At 25.9% G+C, this 22,175-nt stretch overlaps 1 protein-coding gene across 1 annotated transcript in view; it reads left to right on the forward strand.

Annotated features, from left to right (window-relative positions):
• The window catches only part of LOC105367548 (defective proboscis extension response 14), a 205,719-nt gene that overhangs the window by 120,705 nt on the left and 62,839 nt on the right, over positions 1-22,175 (forward strand). Inside the window, exon 5 of the mRNA XM_011506302.1 lies at positions 5,816-5,993. Within this exon, the coding sequence (XP_011504604.1) occupies positions 5,816-5,993 (178 nt within the window). The remainder of the gene's footprint in view (positions 1-5,815; positions 5,994-22,175) is intronic.

Genomic DNA, 22,175 nt, shown 5'->3' on the forward strand with positions numbered 1-22,175 from the left:
TATGAAATAAATAGAAAAAACATAAAAATTAAAAAAATATTTTTTATACGTACATTTTAATTGTTTACATACATTCATATTTAATTCACATATGATATTTTGGACGGTAATTATTCGTGTGTTGAAATATCACTAGATAATTTATATTTGTTGATTGAAATTATATTTATTCTTAATAATTGTTATTATATGTCGATTCAGTTGATTGAATGCATTAACAGACATTGAAATTATTTTCTGAAATTCTTCAAATTTTAATTCAACTGATTTTCGTTTCATAACACATATAATAATTTGTAATTTTCATTTGTCATATAAATGCTTTTACTTAAGTTTCTTATTAAAACTTTATATTATTTGACATCAATATATATAAAATTTAATTTTTCTTAAAAACTTATTTTTAAAAATTTGTATGCAAATTCACAAATTGTGAAAGAGAATTGTGAAAATATAATGTTGCGAACAATATACATTTCTCGTGCATCGAACTTGAATTAAAAAAATTCTACTTATTTTTCCTCTTCTTTCGTAATATACAAAATTCAAACATAAATATTTGCTTTATGTATGATTATTATTCCTACTCCAAAAATATGCTAGTGACATTATATATTTTTTTCCTTCGTATGCATTAAATACTTTACTTTATCAATACATTAATATTTGAAATATTTTGTTAATGTATTAATTTTCTTATTATATTTTTTGTTTATTAATAATTTAAAATAAAAATGTAAATATAGTAGTATTATTTGTGTATAAAATAATTTCGATCTTATGAAAATCTGAAAAAATGAAAAAAGCAATAACGTTATTGATGTATAATAATGGCTTAATATGCTACAATTTACATACCATAATAAATAAATAAATAAAAAATGTATTCTTAATCATTTAAATAATTTATCAATCCCTTATTCTTAAAATGCATGTGCGAATGCAGGTATTTATTGTTAGAACCGGTGCGTAAGATTCCATTATCACATTATATGAAAAGGAATGGTTAATTTATAAACTTTCAAATACAATATTTAAATACAATATATCTAATTCGCTAATTTATAATTTTGTATTATATTATTATATCGTAAGATACTTCCTATAATTACTAATAGCAAAGTTATTTTAATATTTTAATTATTTATTAAGGCATATGAATGATTTTAGTAGAAGTATATTGTAGATTAATACTTTTGATCAAATAGTAGTTTAAAAGGTTATAAATATATAGGTATGAGTGAGTGTATATGTATATATACATATATATGTACGATTTTGTGTACATTAAAACAACAGATTGTCTTGTTGTTATTTGTTTGAAATTTATTATAAGTATATTTATTATATACGACTTATGTTTTATTGGATATGATCCATTACAATTTGGATGACAATGCAAAAATTGCATGATTCATATATTTATTTAAATTTTGTTTTTATTTATTAATCAACGTCCATATTCCATTAATATATCTATGGAAGCGTGTATCTATACATATTTATTTACACATGCACATTATGTAAAATATTAATTCTAAATTCTGAATATTATTTATTATTGCATATAATTCAAAATTCTCATTAGCTTGAATATATACAATTAAAATTAAAAAAATTTTTAAATCTGTAAAAAGTTATTTAGAAATTTGTTATTATTCCAGTTTAAAAATGTTTTCCACATAATTGTAGAAAAGTAATGGGAGTACCGATGATTGCTTGACATTTATGGAAGCAGTGTTCTATAAAATTAAATAAAAATTATTTAGAATGTCAATAAAAAATGGAATTTTGAAAATTAAGAGTTAAATTATTTATTATTTATTTGTTAGTTAAATATTTAACAATCTGTTTAACATTTGTTCCAAATTTTATAATTTCATTATGCATAACATTATAACTGATTTGATCAAATTACGCATATTATTCTATAAAGAAAATTGTGTATACATGTTTAAAAAAAATTGTTAATTGTGAATATTACAAAATAAATGAAGTATTAAATTTATAAATTATTTAAAAAGAATGTCTATTTACGTTAAATGATTTACTGGAATTATAAATTTACTACTAGTTTATTAAAAACTAATACAATAAAAAATGTAACGATAATTGTCACACTGACATATATAAATTATTAATACTTCTATATTCAATAGTTTATAAATTATAAAACATTTTATATCAATTTATTCAAAATTATATGTATGGTTTTTTATTTATTACAAACGTTTTTGTATTTTCACATTAATAAAGATGTTTAAGGCATCCAGTATCTTCTCTACTGATTTACGTTCTTTTTAAATATTCTTTAGTAAGCTTAAAATTACGTAAAGCGAATTTTTCATTTACGAAAGAAGATGTAAAAGAGTATATAAAGCATTTTTAAGGGATGAACGTGTTAAGTAATAATTTCTTAATATTTTTAATAGAAATGAAACATTTTTTAGTAGAATTAAAGATAAAAATTTTCTGTACTAATTATAAAATAGTTAAATACTATTTTTTGTATTAAAAATATTCCTAGTATTACGAAACATTTCTTTTAATTACTTTATTAAAGCTAAATATACTTCATTGTCATAGAACAACACAAGCAGTTTAAGCTAATTTACGCGTAGATCAATTATTATTTTAAATTGAATAAATAAAGTTAATAAATTATTTTAAATTGAATAAATAAATTCATTTCATTTAATTGAACCAAATTAGTAAATTAACTTTCAAAAAATCTACAATTTCATATAGTATAATTTTGCTCATATCGCATTTCACTTTTCTCAAATTTAAATTCTATGTATTTTACGTATTATATATCAACCAATTGACATTTGTGGTTTTTTTTTTTTATTTACCTTTGGATCATGCGTCCTGTCCATGTACACGAAGCCACTAATTTTACACATAGATAATTAAGACACAATGTAGGCGAATAAAACTTGAATACGATTGGTCGGCGGGCTGTTTTCCCTCTATAATAGATGGTGACCACTAGAGAAGGTGCCACTGACCTATCTCGCATTAAATATAGTTGAGTTATTCAATTACGGACTCATAGTTGCGGCTCTCCACAAGACTAGCGATCTGTCTTTTCACGTGCAATCGAGTGCAGCCAACAAAATGTGCAAGCAATTGTATAGGTATTTCAGTGTGAGAGTGTTGGACAAAACATTAAAGCATAAAGAGGAAGAGGTAGTTAGTAAAAGTCGGCTTTAATTTAAATGTAAATGAGCTTCCGTATGGGCTATGGAGGAATTTATGTGGACGGGAGCTACAAACTTTTATCATTGCGCTACTTATACTCCGAGGATTTTCATATTCCATGTCACATATCTCGATTGCGATAACGTTTATCCTAATCTTACTGGGCAAATAATTTTTCGCTTTACAACAATGATTAAACTCGATCTAATTAATACATATTAATGCTAATTTTACATGCATTTAAGTCGATCGATTATATATAGTTGTAATTATTTCTTCAGTTCCAAGATTAAAAAAAAAAAACTAATTCAATCGTAGCTTAACATAATATTATTATTTTTTCAATTGATATACAAAAAAAAACAATGTATATATCTAATCTTATTACTTTATTAATTTAATCATTTAGAAACCATAATTAATTAAATATATTCAAACAATTTAAAAAACGTAACTTTTAGTATACTTATTCTCGACAGGAGAAGGTACAATTTCAAATTTTCGAAGCCATACATACATGACTTATCTAAATTTTTAATCAATTGTATAATGATTTCTTATACAGAAAAGAAATTTTAATTCGAATAATTTTCCTGAAAATGAATTCCCTTAATTATTGAAGAAAATTCTCTAAAATACATTTATACTTTCAATCTCAATTATAATAAATTAAATTAAAGATACAATTGTCCTAAAAATTTATTATTGAATTTATTTGTTATTTTTTGTATCCTTTTTTGTTTCATCTGAATCTAACTTGTTATTTATCAGCTTTAAAACTTATCATAAATATTATTATCTGGCTCATCCAAAACTGGCCTAGAAAACTGTCAAACAGCTCTATTAAAAATATAATGTTTACTTTGAGATGAGCATGTAAAAGCAGTAGAGTGAATAAAGTTTTAGTCGACCGCATTAAGAGCTTATATATATAACTAAATTCATATAATTTTTCTATCCGTTTCCAATATTAACACAAGCTTAAACACGAATGTTGTTAAATCAAATTATATAATAGTACGTGTTTATACGTTATCATGTAAAATTCAATTTTATTGCCCTAAGATTTTTTTTCGCATTATTCATTTAAATGGTTAGATTTATGTGTTTTTCTATTTTTAACGTAACTTTTGTCACAGATTAATAAAGTAAATCATCTATACTAGTGTATTTCGAATATATTTAATACAGTGATTTCTAAAGAAATAATTGATAAAATAGTTTGATAAGAATTTAAGAATTTAATATTGTGTATTTTAGTTTTTCAGTTTACTTTAAATAAATCACATAATTAAAAGAAATTATTTTAGTCTCTATAATATAAAAAATGAATTGTTTCTTTCATTCTCAATAAAATTTTATCCAATATAATTTTTGCAATTATCTTATAAAATTGCTTGTAAAATATGCATTTGTTCGTGTCGTAAATTTTTAATTTACAATGAAACTATGTAAAAAATTACGAACAGAAGAAGAATTTTTTTAGAAATTTAATATTGGTATAAACAACTTTAAGTGGTACTTTAGTATTCACATTTAATTCTATTTCTTTTACCAATACAACAAAATATTATACAAAACAAAGCGTCGAAAAAGTTTAATTATATGATAATAGAATCTATACGAAAAAAATGAATCTTATAAAAGTATGAAATGCAGCTAATAATGCTAGTCATACCATGGGTTTAACGATTTATTAACAACAAGCTTTGTTATAGGTGAAAATAATTTAAATAATCTGAAATTCTATTTGCTTTAAAAAATATTTTCAATTCAAACAATTTAAGAATAATGTGAGAATCTTTGATACAATTAATAAAATATTTGTCATTGCTCTCTCTCTCTCTCTCTCTCTATATATATATATATATATATATAATTAATTTTTTTAATTAATTAATCATATTATGTATACACATTTTTTGTAAATTTATCACTAATGCTTATATATAATTTAAGCATCTCGATTACCTGCGTTTTTCATGTATTATGCAATAACTTTTGAATATTATTAAAATAAGTGTATTAATGTTTAGAAAATTGCATTAAAAAGTATTAAGACCTTTTTTCTTTCGCCATTGAAAAATTCATCATTAAACGCTTTTGTAATAAAAATTGAGCTCAGAAAGAGAATTTAATATGTTGGTGGCTTTGGATGTTTGAAGCAAGTTTATTTTATGCAGAATGTATTTAAAAGTCGGTATAAAGTATAATATATATATATATATATATATATATATATATATTTTGAATTTTGTTTATTTAATTATATGCATCTATTCTATATAAAACTGTTAATTAAATGTTTTATGAAATTAATGTTCAATTCACATCAATGAGCATCCGTATGATATAATTAGTAATATTCATAATTTATTTAATAATTTAATAATATCGATAATAATTGCTCATACATTGGAGGCGATACCACAATGGCTTTTGGCTAATACAATCGACTAAGAATAAGAAATTTAAAATGTTAAAAACAACATATACGCATCTCCATTCGAGCCTCCCACAATATTCCACGATATATAATCATCTCGTTATTTATGATTCATTTTTTTCATTCTTCTCTCTGTCTCTCTTTCTCTTTGTCCGTTTATTACAGTGCCGAAGGTCGAGATAGTTGACGAGCATGGCGCGACCGCCGGTGACAAGTTTTACAAAGCCGGCAGTACGATAGAGCTCAAGTGTGTGGTCAGCAAAGTGCCCCATCCCACGGGCTATGTCACGTGGATGCACGGCGCTCGAACTCTCAACTACGATACAATCCGAGGCGGAATAAGGTAAGTGAGCATTCGTAAGACTTACTCGGACATTGTTGTTAATGGTTAAACCCGCGGGACAGCAGCAGTAGACGAAGCTCCTCCGTGATCAGGCGGCGCTATTATCGCATTTGATTATCGACGGACAATTGCTGATTCGTCGTTGCATTCAATTACTTGTTGATCAACTTGCTGAAATTGTAATATCGACGTTTCGCGGATGGTTTTAGTACCGGACAATTCGAGTGCTCGAGTGCCCGTGCCCTTAGTGCTTATAGTTTCGTGACGAGAACCTGACAACGACCGACGCACGAGTGCGATTCAATTTTTGAGATGTATATTTATTGGGTTGGCTAAAGTGAATGGGAGCTTAAATAATTAAAATAGGCGAATTGCTTTATGGACGCGGGGAATTATCGAAATAATAATGATCTTGTTGGATAATGATCGACGCTGTGTTTAACGATCACAATATACAGCTACTATTCGGAATTCGGATTTTATCAACGTTTCCGACAATTTAAATAAGATTTTACGGCTGGGAATAATCGTAGAGAGGACGATAAAATTTTTGGCTCTGAACGGATTATTATTTTAATAATTTATCCAGTAATTTTTATAATACCACCGCTATGTTTAATGTATAATTAAATGTTGCGATGATGCGATGTTGTTTTATTAGCTTAATTATCATTGTGAATGCTCCAATGCTTTCACGCAGCAGGTAAAATTCATTCATCCATTTATATGCAAAATCTTCTCGATAAAGTATTAATCACATTGAGCGAATGACTCGAGCGTCGAACATTGCCGGAAACATTAGAGGCATCCGCCTCTTATCATAAACAGTGATAAGAGTCGAAATTATTACAATGCAGCAGCTCAATCGCTAATCACAATAATAAGCAACTCATGACATTCCATGATAATATAAGCATTTAAATATTTAAGGATCTGTCGATCGACACTATCCATTATGATAAATTTCTAAAAGTGGCAACGAAAGTTCTTATACGAATTAAACTTTAATATTATGTATGTGCGTGGGTGGTAGTGGCGTCGTGGGTGCAATAGGTATTGACGAGCAATTTGGCGAAAGGCGTGGAAGAGCAGAAGCGACCAGTAGCAGCTGATAGTTCATGCAGGCTGGTCGCGAATTCTAATTGACCTGGTAAAGAATGGAGTGTTCGTTGAATTTTGAAAGGTTTTCATTAAAGTTCGTCCGGAAGAACTGTTATTGATGAAAGTATGAAGACGGCTTACCGCGTGTGACCTAATTGGTTATGTATTAGAATTCATGAATTTAAAGTATCGACGCTCTCGTGCTTATAAAATAAATTTTCTTTCCGGGTAGGTAATAATAAAACTTTCAATAATTTCATTATTTTATTAGTGGCACGAAGATTGTATGTTTTTTTATAAAAGAAAAAAAAATGGGATAATGTATTATTTTCTCTAAATATGCAAACAGTTTTATAAGACTGAGAATTTAGTTAAAGAAAGGCTGTTGAGTAATGAAATAACATTAAATCGTAAATTGTATTAATATAATAATGTTTTATAAGAATTTTATAATATAATATTATTAATATAATTGTATTATATAAAAAAAAAAAAATTTATACCGAAGTTTAATCATTTCTTCGTAGCATAATTCTAATGATTCATAAAATTAATACAAATAGAATAATTTGTAATAAGTGTTATAATAAATATGTTTTCCATTTAAATGTTTCGTACAAAGTGTATAATTTTAACATTGGTATAAATAATAACCAAACCAGTTAAAAATGCAACATTAAAATATTTTCATTTATTAACTTCTTACTTAATTTATAATTAAAGAAAATTTAAATAATAATATTACGTTCATGCGATACGCTTTCAAGTATTTAATGAAAATAAAATAAACCATGTACAATGATGAGCAAATACTTATTGCTTTTAATTTTATTTTTATTAAAAAAATTTACTAATACTTAATATAATATACCGGATTTATAGATTTTATATAGTGAATATATTAAATATTTAAATAATTCATAAGTGAATAAAAACATGCAATATAGCGAAAATAGAAGTCTTTGTTTATTAGTTTAATTTACAAAATATTGTGTCTTAGAAGGTTTTTTATTTGCATTTCAATTTATATTATTATTATATATCTTTATCTTATTATTATATCTTTTATCTCAGTATTATTACATTCAACTAATTAGTCGCGTAAATTTCATTTCACCACAGGTGTTTTCTCATTAAACATAATTAAATATAATTATACCCCTGTTTATAAAATTAAACGATACTGTATGTAGATTTATGTTGGATACGTAACACGGAGAGTGAAAATTAGTGTTTTCATTCTCATAATCTACTTCCGAATGAATGATAAAGTGTTCAAAAAAAAAAAAAAAAAAAAAAAAAAAAAAAAAAAAAAAAAAAAAAAAAAAAAAAAAGTAATAAACAGCATTAAAGAGACTATTTATTTGATCATAATGATGCACTCGCCACGCTGCTCAATAAATATAGTAATTCTTTCCGTCTAGTGAAATTTTAGAGATGTTTCTTTGGAAAATAATCGTAATACTTGGGGAGCCGAAGGAACTGAGACTAATTATTAATCGTACATGATAATTATTGTGATGTGATGTACGCTACCGACATGAATTTTTGAAATATTTATTCATACGTCTGGACATTATGTTATAAATACAATAATTAGAAATAAATAAATGACAATAATGATTGTGAAAAATTATAATTTTAATCGAAATGTTTCACGTAGAGTGAACTTTAGTCCACGTTTAGTTATCTCTAATGTGACATTTTAAAATACAAATCATAAACTCTATCCCTCGTATCTTTCTCCCATACTTGCTAAAATGCTGTTTTTAATATAAATCTAATTATGACTTTGTCTATTCGTCGCAAAAAATAAAGTATTTTAGTAACATGCAACAATAGACTTTACATACAGTTATTTATTTTAAATTGTAGATTATAAATTATAAATTAACTATTATAGTTGGCCTCCGCACCTATTTATCCATCTTTTTATATCACTTGGAAATCTGTAGTTAATAAATGTTCTCTTTCTCTTTTAATATATGCATCTTCACATATAATTAAAAAGATAGAGCAACGTAGTTTAAATTCTATCCATTGCGTAATTCTTCCTTTGAGCTGAGAAATAATATAAGGACTACTATGAAGAAGATTGAAGAGCAGGTATATGGTGAACCAGATGAAGTTAGTTAGAAGTATAACATTATTAAAGGCCTTGGAGTGTATCGTATTACGCCTCGATACTTCCTCTTTACCTTGCCTCTTTACCTTACCCTCTTCTCCCTCAGCTACAAGAGTTCAATTTTTACTCTTTATCACTCTCTCTCTCTCTCTCTCTCTCTCTCTCTCCCTCTCTCCCTCTCTCTCCCTCCCTCTCTCTCCCTCCCTCTCTCTCCCTCCATCCCTCTCTTTCTCTTAGATGTACGTCGAAATGTATACTACTTGTATAAGAATACGAATGAATGTTAACGTTAATCATTGGTGAGTATACATTAGGAGAAAGCTAACGATATAAATAAATAAATAATCTGTGAAAGAAATGAGCGTTAAAAGCAAACACAGAAATAAATGGTAGAAATCAATGGACATAGAATATTTTTGATAGCGGATTCGTTAGTGAAAATTGATTTCAGAAATTCTAAAATAAGAACATGTAATACCAAGCTCATTAATATATCCATTTATATAACTTCGTATTTATGATTTTCTATTTTTACTTTATAATCCTATCAATTTTACAACTGATCGTATTATGATTAGTTTATGGTCTTGTTTGTACTCGTAATGAAAAAGCGATCAAAGTCGCTAAGGATCAATCACTTAACAATCTACGTAAAAGAAATTATGCTTTCACTTTAAAAAGTAAAAGTAAGTAAATATATGAATGCTTTCACTTAATATGTTTATACAATTAGGAAGATTGAACAGTTAAAATGCATAATTTATTTTTTTTTTTTCAATAATTTAGATATGAATAAGAATGTGGAAATTATATTGCAAGCAATTAACATTAATAAAAATAAGAATGCCGAATATTATGTAAATGAGAATTATTGTAAAATTATATTGTAAATGAATGAAATACGAGTTTTCGAATTTTTTGTCAGTAGTAGAATTAATTTTCATTCTGTTTCCTCTAACGAATGTTGATTTTCATCATTTTCATCCTTCGTTATTCTAATTGACGTTATATATTTTTAACGTATTTACTTTACAGAACGATGTTTTATGAATTTATGTATTCTATTTATATTGCAATCTAAATTTTTATCTTAAATAATAGATTTATAAACTTTTCATCAATTGTATTTTAATTAACCGAATAAAATGTTTATTTAATATTGGAAATTGAAAAACCCAGGCGATAGTAATATTAATACAGAGAAAGTGAAGTAAAAGATTATAAGAATTTCTACATTATTGATAGAAAATTTGTATGAATTTCTGTACTTTTTTCATATTTGTGCTTTTCAATGTAGGAAATGAAGTTTTATTCATAAAATTTATATTATTTATAGATTATTTAGAAATTGAGTGATAAATGTTATAATTTTTACTTTACAAAACTTTAAAATATAAACTTAGTTATTACAAATGATTTTGAGTTAAGATACAAACAAATGTGAAAATTGAATTTAACGCAATTTTTTTTAATGCGAATTTCAAATTCTAATTCGGATCTAATTTATTTGAATTCAATTTTAAATAAAATGATATCTTTCTTCATCGTTTATCAGATCTGAAATATTTCAAATCCTTAAGGCTACTTCATGTAGTCCAGCTGTGTTACGTAATCCTTTCTCACAATTTTTTAAGTTAGATGTATTTCAAAAATTAGAACACATTAAAGGGATTTCTCGATTTTATAATTCAGTACATTAAAATCTAAGTCAATGTTTACGGAATTTTATCATTTTTTAAATAGTGTTTTTGCTTTTATGATGCAGTTTATTATAAGTGAGATATAATTTTTTTTTATATATTGCAGGACACTGTTCTTTATTATCAGTAAATTTATATTAGTTCTATGATTTTCAATATGAAATTTTATAATTATATTTGAAAAATTTAATACTTTATCGGTAAATAAATTATTCGTTAGAATTAAAATGTTTAGATCATATTATTTTCAATTTATCGACGTATTTTGGTTTAGATGAGAATTTATATATTATAAAAAAATATTAAGTTTGAGTATTTCAAATTAAAGGAATAAATAATTAAAGACACAGAATAAATTATAAATCATATAAATAATATTAGTAGTTTAAAACTTATTCATACGAATATGAATACATAATTATATATATATATATATATATATATATAATAGAATCAAAATAAAAATAAATAAACATTTTATAAATTCTTTTGTAAAAATTTTACTTGGCTTGATCATGCAATGTTTATAAATACTTTATTTAAAAACAAAATATTATATAATACGAAGTTAAATTTATATAAGTTCTTGATCCGTTGTTGATTATGTAATTTATTAATAATTAAAATTTTTTATTTATTAGTTTCACACTAATGTTTCCTCAAATTAATCAATGTTAATATATGAATTATAACTTTTTGATGTAGGAATATGTATATACCATAATTACTTGGTTTTGATGCCTTCAGAGTAATTTTCAACAGTTACGCAAAAGCAAGAGTTACGAAAAGCAGATTTTAGTATAGATGAAAGCAAGTAATTATTTGCAATGATGAATTTATGCTAAAATTATAAATACTAATTTGAAACTGTGAAGGGTAATATTAAGAATAATTTAATGTCTTAGACAACATAGAACGCGGCGGTCGAAAAATTGAATATTGTGCCACTATCGAAAAGTCAATTATGGCTTAATACTCTTCCATCATATTGCATGTATTGAATTTTGTCATTCATCCGCCTGTTGTTTCGTTAACTGAACAGAATTAACATTAAAAAGTATTGGTTACCTCTTCATTATAATCGATCCTCCATAAACGAGAATTATTTAAGAATTGTCTCTAAATATTTTATCAATTAATTTAAACCTTACGATATTCTTTGTTATTAATCAATAAGATCATTAATTTTATTAACAAAAATTATATTATAGACTTGCTATTTGGCATAAGATTTTAATGTGAAATCAGAACCAAAAATATTACCTCAGTTTGCACGTCCATTTTCACGTGCTACATTCATTTATGGCTTCTTTGGAAAGTTCTGTCCCTGACAGTGTGCGAGTGCGGGATTTGTATTGTATGCGATTACTCAAGGCTGAATCTTTCAAATTTCGATCAATTTCCAAACTTTCAGATATTGAGAAATTCTTTATATTTATAACCGTGACGGTATTAAAGTCATATTCAGTTATTAATACGACTTTGGTGGTATTTACTCTTCAATTTGGTAAGTCCAATCATCAAATTTATAAGTTATTTCTATAAATTCGTGTTGACGCAAAAGAAAATCAAATTAGTCCTCTCTCAGTTTAATAGGTATTTTTCATTACGTTTGTAATAATAAGATATTTCCTTTCTTCGATGTTATGTCGCTTAAATTAGCTTGAATAAGTCTGATAATAACAAATCGTGAAAATCATTTGCGGTTAAGTGTCACTGAAACAAATTGTCGAATAATTAATTTAATGTGTCGTAAAAACTTGAATCCTCAAATGATATTGAGATGTATGAATGAATTGAAAAGTACCACAAAGCTATAAACAAAATGAAAAAATAGCTATGAGAGCGAGAGAGCGAAAGAGCGAAAAATTGCGAAAAATTGAGAAGTCAAGCGAGAGATGGAGAGAGAGAGAGAGAGAGAGAGAGAGAGAGAGAGAGAGAAAGAGAAAGAGGGAGAGATAGTAGAAGCTAGAGCGTGGGACACGGTAAGGGAAGCGGAATACGTGTTGAAGTGGGCCAGAAATCTGCTGTCGCCGTAAAATCAATTGCGCATTCGGCGGCGAATAACGCGGCTACGGGCGCGTAAAACGTGACGAAAACAAAGCTATTAATCCGATATTGTTTTATCGGTCGGCGATCGCCGCTCCGTTTCCGGTGAATATTTCATGGGGATTGGTTGTACGCGGTCACAGCCGATCATCACCGCTGAGGAATGTCCCTGTCACGTTTCATTCTCCCCACGCTCTTCTAACTCTCGATAAGGCCTGACTATCGCTTTCCGCAGCCTGAATCCTTTATCCCTCCTAGCGATGGGAACTTCAAAATTCGCCTGCCTGGATAAACGTGGCGCCCGAAACTAGTAATGATATACGGGCATTTTACGTATAGCCGTCTGTGCCGATTATCAAATCAACATATTTACTTGCACGTCGATCCTTCGATCTTGTCGATTCCAATGAATATCTTTTCGCACAAAGCTCTTGATAAATTCCACTTTTTAGATTATTGCATTTATTATGTATTATTATTTTTTTTTTTTTTTTTTTTTTTTTTTTTTTTTTCATTAATAGTGTTTGCTCTGCGCCGAGTATTATCTCGCGCAGTGTTGCTGGAATAATTAGATCTAAAGGTATTTCAATTCAAATTTAAAGGGGACTTTCAACTTCTTTATGTTTTTAATGGAAGTCAAATTTCATCATTATATCTCATACACGAAGAAGGATTTTCTTCTTTTTATTATTTTATGTCGATAATTCGCTTTAAAAATTTAGTACATAATGAAAATAGAATAACAAAATGTTTCTTTTCAATATTAGAAAGATTATGGAAGGTATTTAAATAAGGATATAAGAACATTGAACTTTTACCATTAGTAAATTATGAACTATATAGTATTTAATTTTGATTATTCAATAATAGAATTATATATATATATATATATATATATATATATATATACTTACATGATGGTTATGCAATTAAAGCCGTTAAAAGGCTTTAGTAAATAATAATAACATTATATCGTTGACAAAACTTTCAATTTCTTTTTATAATTTACTCTTTCCTGTATCTTGTCAAGTATGCTCTTCTGTACTTAAGTTTGTAAAATCAAGCGACTTCAAAATTTATATAAAAAAATTACTAATCTATGCATATTCTCAATAGATAGAAAAGGGGTTTCGAAAAAGGTATTGGGGACAAAATGGACATTAAAGTGAAAAACGCCAATGATGTTCCTTTTAAACCGACTTTTTCTCGAAAATCTTAGTTTTCTCCCTTGTAGAATTCGTTAAGAACTTATACGTTTGATCAAAAGTTTTCCTTCAAATAATTTAAAAAGGTATTTGCTGAATAAGTTTTATCGGTTAAATCGGTTATCCGTAAATCATTACAAGTTATCGTTGAAGAGATTTTCTTACTATAATTAATTGTTTTCTCTTATTTCAACCATTTCTAAAAATTATTATTTGTTAATGAATATTTTAATTGTTCAAATCATAAACAATTAATGAATATTAAGCAATGTATACATATTAAATTAAATAATAATTACAGAAGAGTACAAACTTTTCCGCATTAAAAATTACGAATTTTCTTAGTATTTCTTGACTAATTTTAATATCTTAGCAAATGAAATTAGTATGTTGTAAAATATAAATATTTTATCGTTGAAAAGTTATTATATTGTTATTATATTATTAAGGAATGATGTGATATGATCTACTAAAAAAAAATTTTTAATAATAAAATTGTCCAATATATACAGAATATTTTATTAATGTATTTCTATTGAAAAGTTAATAAAACATTTATTTATTCGTCATTGAAATAAATGAAAGGAAGCATTATTTTATATAAATATCTTGTCATTATTCATTTATTACTTTATTCAAATAGAAATAAATATAAAAATAAAATATAAAATATCGTCTACCTGTTACTTTGGATTAAAAATCAAAATATGTTTCAGCGTATGTAAAAATGATTTTAGGTATTATGTATGTCGTAGTGTATGGTATTTTGAGAATATAAGATTTGTTTATAATATTTAATAAACTTATAGTAAATCTAATTTTTCAATGAATCCTTAATCGAATAAACATTAATTCATTAATTAATGTTAAATTAATTATTACAATTTTAAATTACATTATATTCAAATTTATATAAGAATATTATTTTCTGAGAAAATATGCGATTATGATTAATTGAATGAACACTGATGAATTATTATAATTAAAAAAAAAAATCTAAAGAACCATCTCATTAAAAATTACGTAATGTCATTTCACTATTATTTTTGTGGAACGCGTGTTTTTTCTTAAATTTGTATGGATAATTGGACAATTGCCCATGCTATTCCATAAACTCGTCTGACTCTATTTATATCATCTCAGATAGTTCATTTGTTTATACAAATATTGAACATAAATGGCGATTACATTATATAATTTTTATTGAACTCGAATAAATCTTTTCGAAAATAATTGAATAATTACGGAATAAATACGGAAAATATTGCGTATAGATTGAGAATGAAGAGTAGCGGTTAGAATATTTTAAAGATTTGTTTAAATCAGTCTCATATTTGTATTTATAATTTAATGTTTAAATAACTTAAATATTAAATACACATCTTAAATTATAGCTTTCATTATTAAAAGTGCACAAGATAAAATTTAAATAAATGTATATGATTCAAGAATTGTAATCTTTTTTAATTTAAACCTTTTAGTACACACGAAACTTCAAAAGTACTTTTTACTTTAATTTACACAACTCATTGGAACGTTTCTGGTAAATTTAGTATACTTTATAGTTATAATAATGTATAAAGTGTTTGTATTAGGTTTAGTATATATATATGTGTGTGTGTGTGTGTAATATTACATAAACAATTCTTAAAATTGTATTATGTGCGTAAGTATAAACAATAATCTATCATTGCATAAAAAATTAAATTTTACTTTCATTATATTTCAATCATTGCTTAGTTAATATTTTACTGAATAAAATGTTAATCTATTTTACTAATAATCGTAATTTATATTATTTTTTCTCTAACTTCGGATGGATTTATTCTCATAAAACTTTTCCTCATCACGTATGTTACTATAAATACTCTTATCATGAAAAATCTAATAAATATATAATCCGATATAATAATAACGGGTTAATGTATCTATTTATCAATATTGAAGTGTGTAATTCGGTTTATCTTCGTAGCCCAATTTGTTTTACTAATTCAATTTAAAACTATACGAGAATTCAGTTTATCAACAATTTATACATTCTATGATTATGATTCAGTCTTAAAATAGTTTTTGTGACATTTAAAAATATACATATTCTAAAAAAAAAATAACGCAAGTTAAAAATATCAACAGACGCATAAACAATTTTCAATGCTCTAATAACACAAAGATAAAAAATAACAAAATATATCAAGCTATCAGTATATTTCGTCAAGTAATTTTATAATCTCATATTACTGCATAATTGATTAAAATACAATTCATTTATATTCCATTTATATACTTCATTGTTAGTGCACATTTTTAAGATAAATGTTTTAATATTATTTAATGCGTCTATTCATTAAATTCATTGACATAATTCACGTTGAATAAAATATTTTCATTATCATTATTAGATAATCATTACTCGGATATTGTTTAAATATTCTTGACAGGTCAGAATGTTCTTCTGAAAACAGCCGACTATTTCCATTTATTTCGATGTTTAGCGTAATATGATTTTTATGGGATGTAACAAACAATCCTCTTTTATTATTCCACATTCATTAGAATCTACTTTTTTAAGTTTCTATTCGTATAAAAAAATACATTTGGAACTTCTATTATTAGAGCTTTCCATTAATGAACTTACAGCCTATGGACGGTTTCATACGCGATTGTACTACAAAAAGGACAGAAAGAGTCATACCGCTTAGTTTAGAATGGAGAACTAACCTAAAGTTTTCGTGGACAAGAGAAAAAAATGGCAGAAACACGTGAGGTGGCTCGCAGGTGCTGAAGCTCGAGAAAAATACAGCTTTTGAACAATGAAGCCTTCATGAAACAAAGAATGAAAAGTGGGAAAGAAAGAGCGATAGAGGTTAGACAATGTAGGGGAATGTTCAGATAACCACGATAGCAAGACAAGAAGACAGTTAGAATCCCATTGTTGGGTGATGCTTATGTCCATGAAAATTCTCTAGCGTCGTTCCGCAGTTAAGATGTGAAAAATTCTTCTATACTAAAGTTGAGGGTTAATAAAGGTAAAAGAAATTTTGTTTCTTAATGTTTATCTTCTTTATATTTATGTTCGTCTTATCGTGACTTTGGAGAAATTTTTTCTAAATTTGTAGGAAAAATTTTTTATAATAGATGCTTTCGCCTAAACACAAATTAAGCAAATAAGAAAATGTCAATTTAAAATAAAATAATAAACCTTGATATTTGCGAAATCATGAAAGATTTTTCATTCAAAATTGCTACTTTCTAATCATACTTTTATGCAATGCAAGTACTTTGAATATAAATAGTTTTGTTTATTATAATTAATAAAATATTGCGACAATCTAGACGTCATTTTCATCATTTTTCTACATAATTTTATTAAATTGACAAGAAAATCATATATCTCGTGAAATTTTTTAATCGAATGAATATTTAATTATGTAAAATTCTTGAACTTTTATATCATAATGTATAAAATAATTTACTCCTTTTGCTTAATTTACGATTATTATGTAAAGTATCGATCGGTATATATTGGTTTATATAACATTATTATTGTTAAATGAAATTGAGCCACAATGCTTGATTTGTAATTATTGATACGTTAATTAATTTACTATAAATTACATAACGTTTATTGTAGTGAGAGTACAAGAGTAATATTATTAATCTAAAATATAGTTTAGTCAATTTTTAGCGACTCTATCAAAATTATCACAGTAGTTAAAAGTAATGAATTCGTTAATATAAAAGGAAATCTTTATTATTTTCTTTTTATCTATAATTAATGAGATCAGTGTTACGATTGAACAGAGTCACATTCTTTTTCCTTTTTCAAATGACTTCGCTCATTATAGTCTATATTCGTTGCTCGACCATTAGACAATCGATGTAAAATTACAACACAAACGACAAAGCCTCGATATTACTGAAATACTAAGCCCTCGCACTCTTACATTAATACTACCATCGATTTCTAATCACTGGAGCTCCCAATGCATACACTTTCAGTTTCCTGTCGATTGTCAGCAAGATATGGAGTTTTGAAGTACCGAAGGTACGTAACGACTGCACTATACGCGCATGTATCACATTATTATCGAGTCATAATTTTCGCGTTGAAATTATTCGTCAACTCGCGCCAAGAATATCCCAACGTTGTTACTGACAAATGAAATTTTTTAAAAATATTTCGTTTCACATCTACTGCCATTAAAATTATAATGTATTTTTATAACTCTTAGATATTATTTAAAAAGAATTTATCAGTAAAACTATATGACTAAGAATGAGCATTTCTCGAGTTTTAAATGTTCTAATAATTTATAATAATCCATTAGATTTACTATCTCTACATTATAATTTTAATTTCACTCGGATAATTTGTATAAGAGTATAGAATTTCAAATATCGTCTTAAAATATAAATTAATATTAACTAATACATCAATATATATATATTGATACGTAGAGATTATAATCTATAATCCTTGCTATAAATAAATAACATCGTAAATATTGAAAAACATTCTGATTTAAATAAATACTTGAAATTATTAGTGAAAAATATTCTCATAACCGTTAAGAATGTTGGAGCTTATAGGATCGCAGAATTGTTTAAATTACAGCATCACAATGTTGAAAAGAAAACTATGCTCACGAGTTGGGACGAGGGATGGGGATGGGGAAAGAACGATTACGTTAGTGACATGGTAAGAATAAGAAGAGGAATAAATTATTGAAAATTACAGAAATTCATAGATTGAATGAGATGGTAGGAGCGATCTATAAGAAAATAAAGAAAGTAGTGCATAAGAAAGGATAAAAGGAAAGGCGGTAAAGAAATGTCACGCAATCGAGTATTCCGTGAGCTTACAAAGCATCTGCGCGTGGGATGCCAGGCTGACTGGAATCAGAAATTTGTTGAATCGAATCAGACGGTTTGGTTGTTCGTTCGAATGCCATGATATAGTTACGTAAGGGGAAAAGTGGAGGGCGACATTTGTTGCTTTTCCGTAACTGTCGTATCGCCGAGAGTCTCATAACACACTGTAGATTCTTGTCTAATGACGTAAAGTTCTGACCTCCTTGTTATTGGGAAGAAAATTTCAGGCAGCTCATCGGAATGTTTCCTATCCCTTGCTAGAGGACATCATCCTGAGAACTTTATTTCCTTTCGATCATTTAATAATAATAGTAAGCGTGATCCATTAGACTTCCTTTGTCTAAATTTTGTCTACAATATCTAGAATAAAATTACTATAAGTCATTTAAATTCTGAGAGTGTTTTACGCTTCGATAATTGTCGAACATTTCGTAGAGAATTTGAAAAAATTAATTATAATATTATGATATACAAATAGGCCGTAAGTATTACAGATATTTTTTATTTTTTATTTTGTCGCTTCCCTTATTTTCGCAATTTTTAATTGAAGCTACTATCACGCGTCATTAAAGACAAGAAATATGAAACTCATAAGCAATACTTTTGTTTATAATAAGACAATGTAACTTGATTGAACCAACGTGCTTTGTGCTACCAATCTTTTCCAATATTTTGAAATTGAATAAAACCTATTTATTGCATTATATATACGTAGATCTACGTTTTTATTATAATGTCTAATAATACACATTATTGGCTGAATAAAATCAATAAGTAAATCTACACTTAATAAAGGAAGTACAAAGAATTTGATTGAAATACGGCGAGATCATTTTATCCGCCTACGCAAATTTTTATCCGATCATTTTACGAGAATGCGCCCAGTTACTTTTTGTCGTGGATAAAAATTTTTCATGCGAAGCTTGTACGCATGGCTGATATAGAATCTCAAATTGTCCAATATTGGCTAGCCTCCACGATTATACTCTTGCATTTTGCATCTGAACCACTTACAGTACATATTCAAGCCTTTTTACTCTTTTTACTGTCATGTTTCATCGCATCTATTATTCCGTTATTTTATTATTAATACAACATTTCAACTATGAGAGGTTTGAACAAAAAGTTTAAAGAAACTAAATATCATTTCATATAAAATTCTAATCTTTCTTTTATATTGAGAAATGTAATAAATAAATGAATTCTTCGTTTACATGATTATGGCATTGGAATTTTTCAAATAATTGTAAAAATCCAGTGACGGTGTATCATATTATTTTAAATAATATTCAGTTTATATATATATATATATATATATATTAAAATTATGTAAATCTTACCGCATTATATTAATAAATAATTTTAAGCTTAAACTAAAGACATATGTTTACCAGATAAATATGGTCTTTAAAATCATAATTCACAATACGGTGAAATATTTCATTTTTAAGCTCAGCATTTTTAACAACCTTTTTTTATATTTTAATTTGTATTAATAAAAGTCATCAATTGTCTTAATGCAATATTCATGTCAGTTAGTGTTTTTACGAGGTAGTAAAGTAGGGCAAAACGGTGTACATATAACACCATTGGTAATAAATTCATTTTTATTGAAAGAACAAATCCAAGATTAATATTACTTTCTAACAATTATTACGGACATAAGAGTATGAACGCTAATGAAATAAGAAGTAGAAAGAGTAGGAAATATTTATCGCAAAATTTCGGATAAAATATTTTTTCAATTATAAAACTTTATAATATATTATTGCAAGTCTTTATTTTACTGCATATTATTATTTTATGATTTAAATGATTAAATTTCTTATTTTTTAGAGACTAAATAACGTCGTTTAGAAAATTATATTTCATAACTTTTAATCTTTCATTTATTTCGGATTTACAAATTTATGCTCTTGATAAATAGAGAAAAATATATCTGTTCATATAAATTTTAATGAAAAAAATAAATTCCTTTCATTTTCGCAGGAATAATTTAAGATTATTTCAATATAAGAAATAACGGTAATTTTCTTAAACTCTTATTTTATCTGTTTGAATTACAATCTAAAATGCTATTACTATTTATTCTACATTCATTTATCAAGCGAAATTTTAATGTAAAAGCTGTGATCGCAATAGTATATAATTTGAAATAGAAAAAAACAACACATATTGGCTTAATCAATTTATTTGTATATATTTTATACTTAATTCATTTTAAGATGGTCTTTCTTTTATAATATTTTCGATATAAGATTTTTATTAATTCTATTACTTTTAAGAATATATTAATGATTTTTATATTACTATAACTTGATATATTGATTGAATAATCCTTGAACATTAAACTATTGTTACAACCTAGGTTGAAACTTTAAACAAAATAGTAAAAAACCTCTTATAATATGATTTCTTCTAGTTCGAATTGCTTTTGATACATTGTTATACATTTATGATTATCTATAAATTTTACTCATTACGACTATAGACAACTAGTATGAGTGGCTAAAATTTTTCTTAAACCATATTGTCCACATTAATATTTCACTGAATGTCTAAATTTCATGAGCTTGCGTATTGTAAATTCGTAGATTCTTAAATTAGTTTAGATTTCTTTTGGAAAATAAGTATTATATACACTCACGTTAAATTAATAATTTATTTTGTATTTTTGTAAATTATTTGCATACGATATGCATTTCATTTGAAAGCTATGCTTGTGTTGTACTCATATATATATATATATATATATATATATATGCATATTCACATACATGCATATTCATATATATTTCTCTGATAAAAGATAATACATACTAGGCGAGCTTTTAAATAGATAAAATTAATTATTTTGGAATGAATTTTTTTCCACAAACAGAATTATTGTGAAAAAAAAAAATGCCAAATTGAAAAAATAACATAATAATAAAAAAAATGTATTTCAAATGTCATAGGGCAATAAAGTTGGATAAATCATTTCTGATATGAAATACTGTATGATATTTAAATATCGTATACTTTATCGATTATTTTAAATATAATGCCAATTTAATTTATCTGCTACTATATTATTATTCATGATAAAATAAGAAAGTAATAAATAAAAGAAAGTAACAAAATAAGAAAG

This window comes from Ceratosolen solmsi, unplaced genomic scaffold (assembly GCF_000503995.2).
Source record: "Ceratosolen solmsi marchali unplaced genomic scaffold, CerSol_1.0 scaffold7, whole genome shotgun sequence".
In the NCBI taxonomy this organism is placed as follows: Eukaryota; Metazoa; Arthropoda; class Insecta; order Hymenoptera; family Agaonidae; genus Ceratosolen; species Ceratosolen solmsi.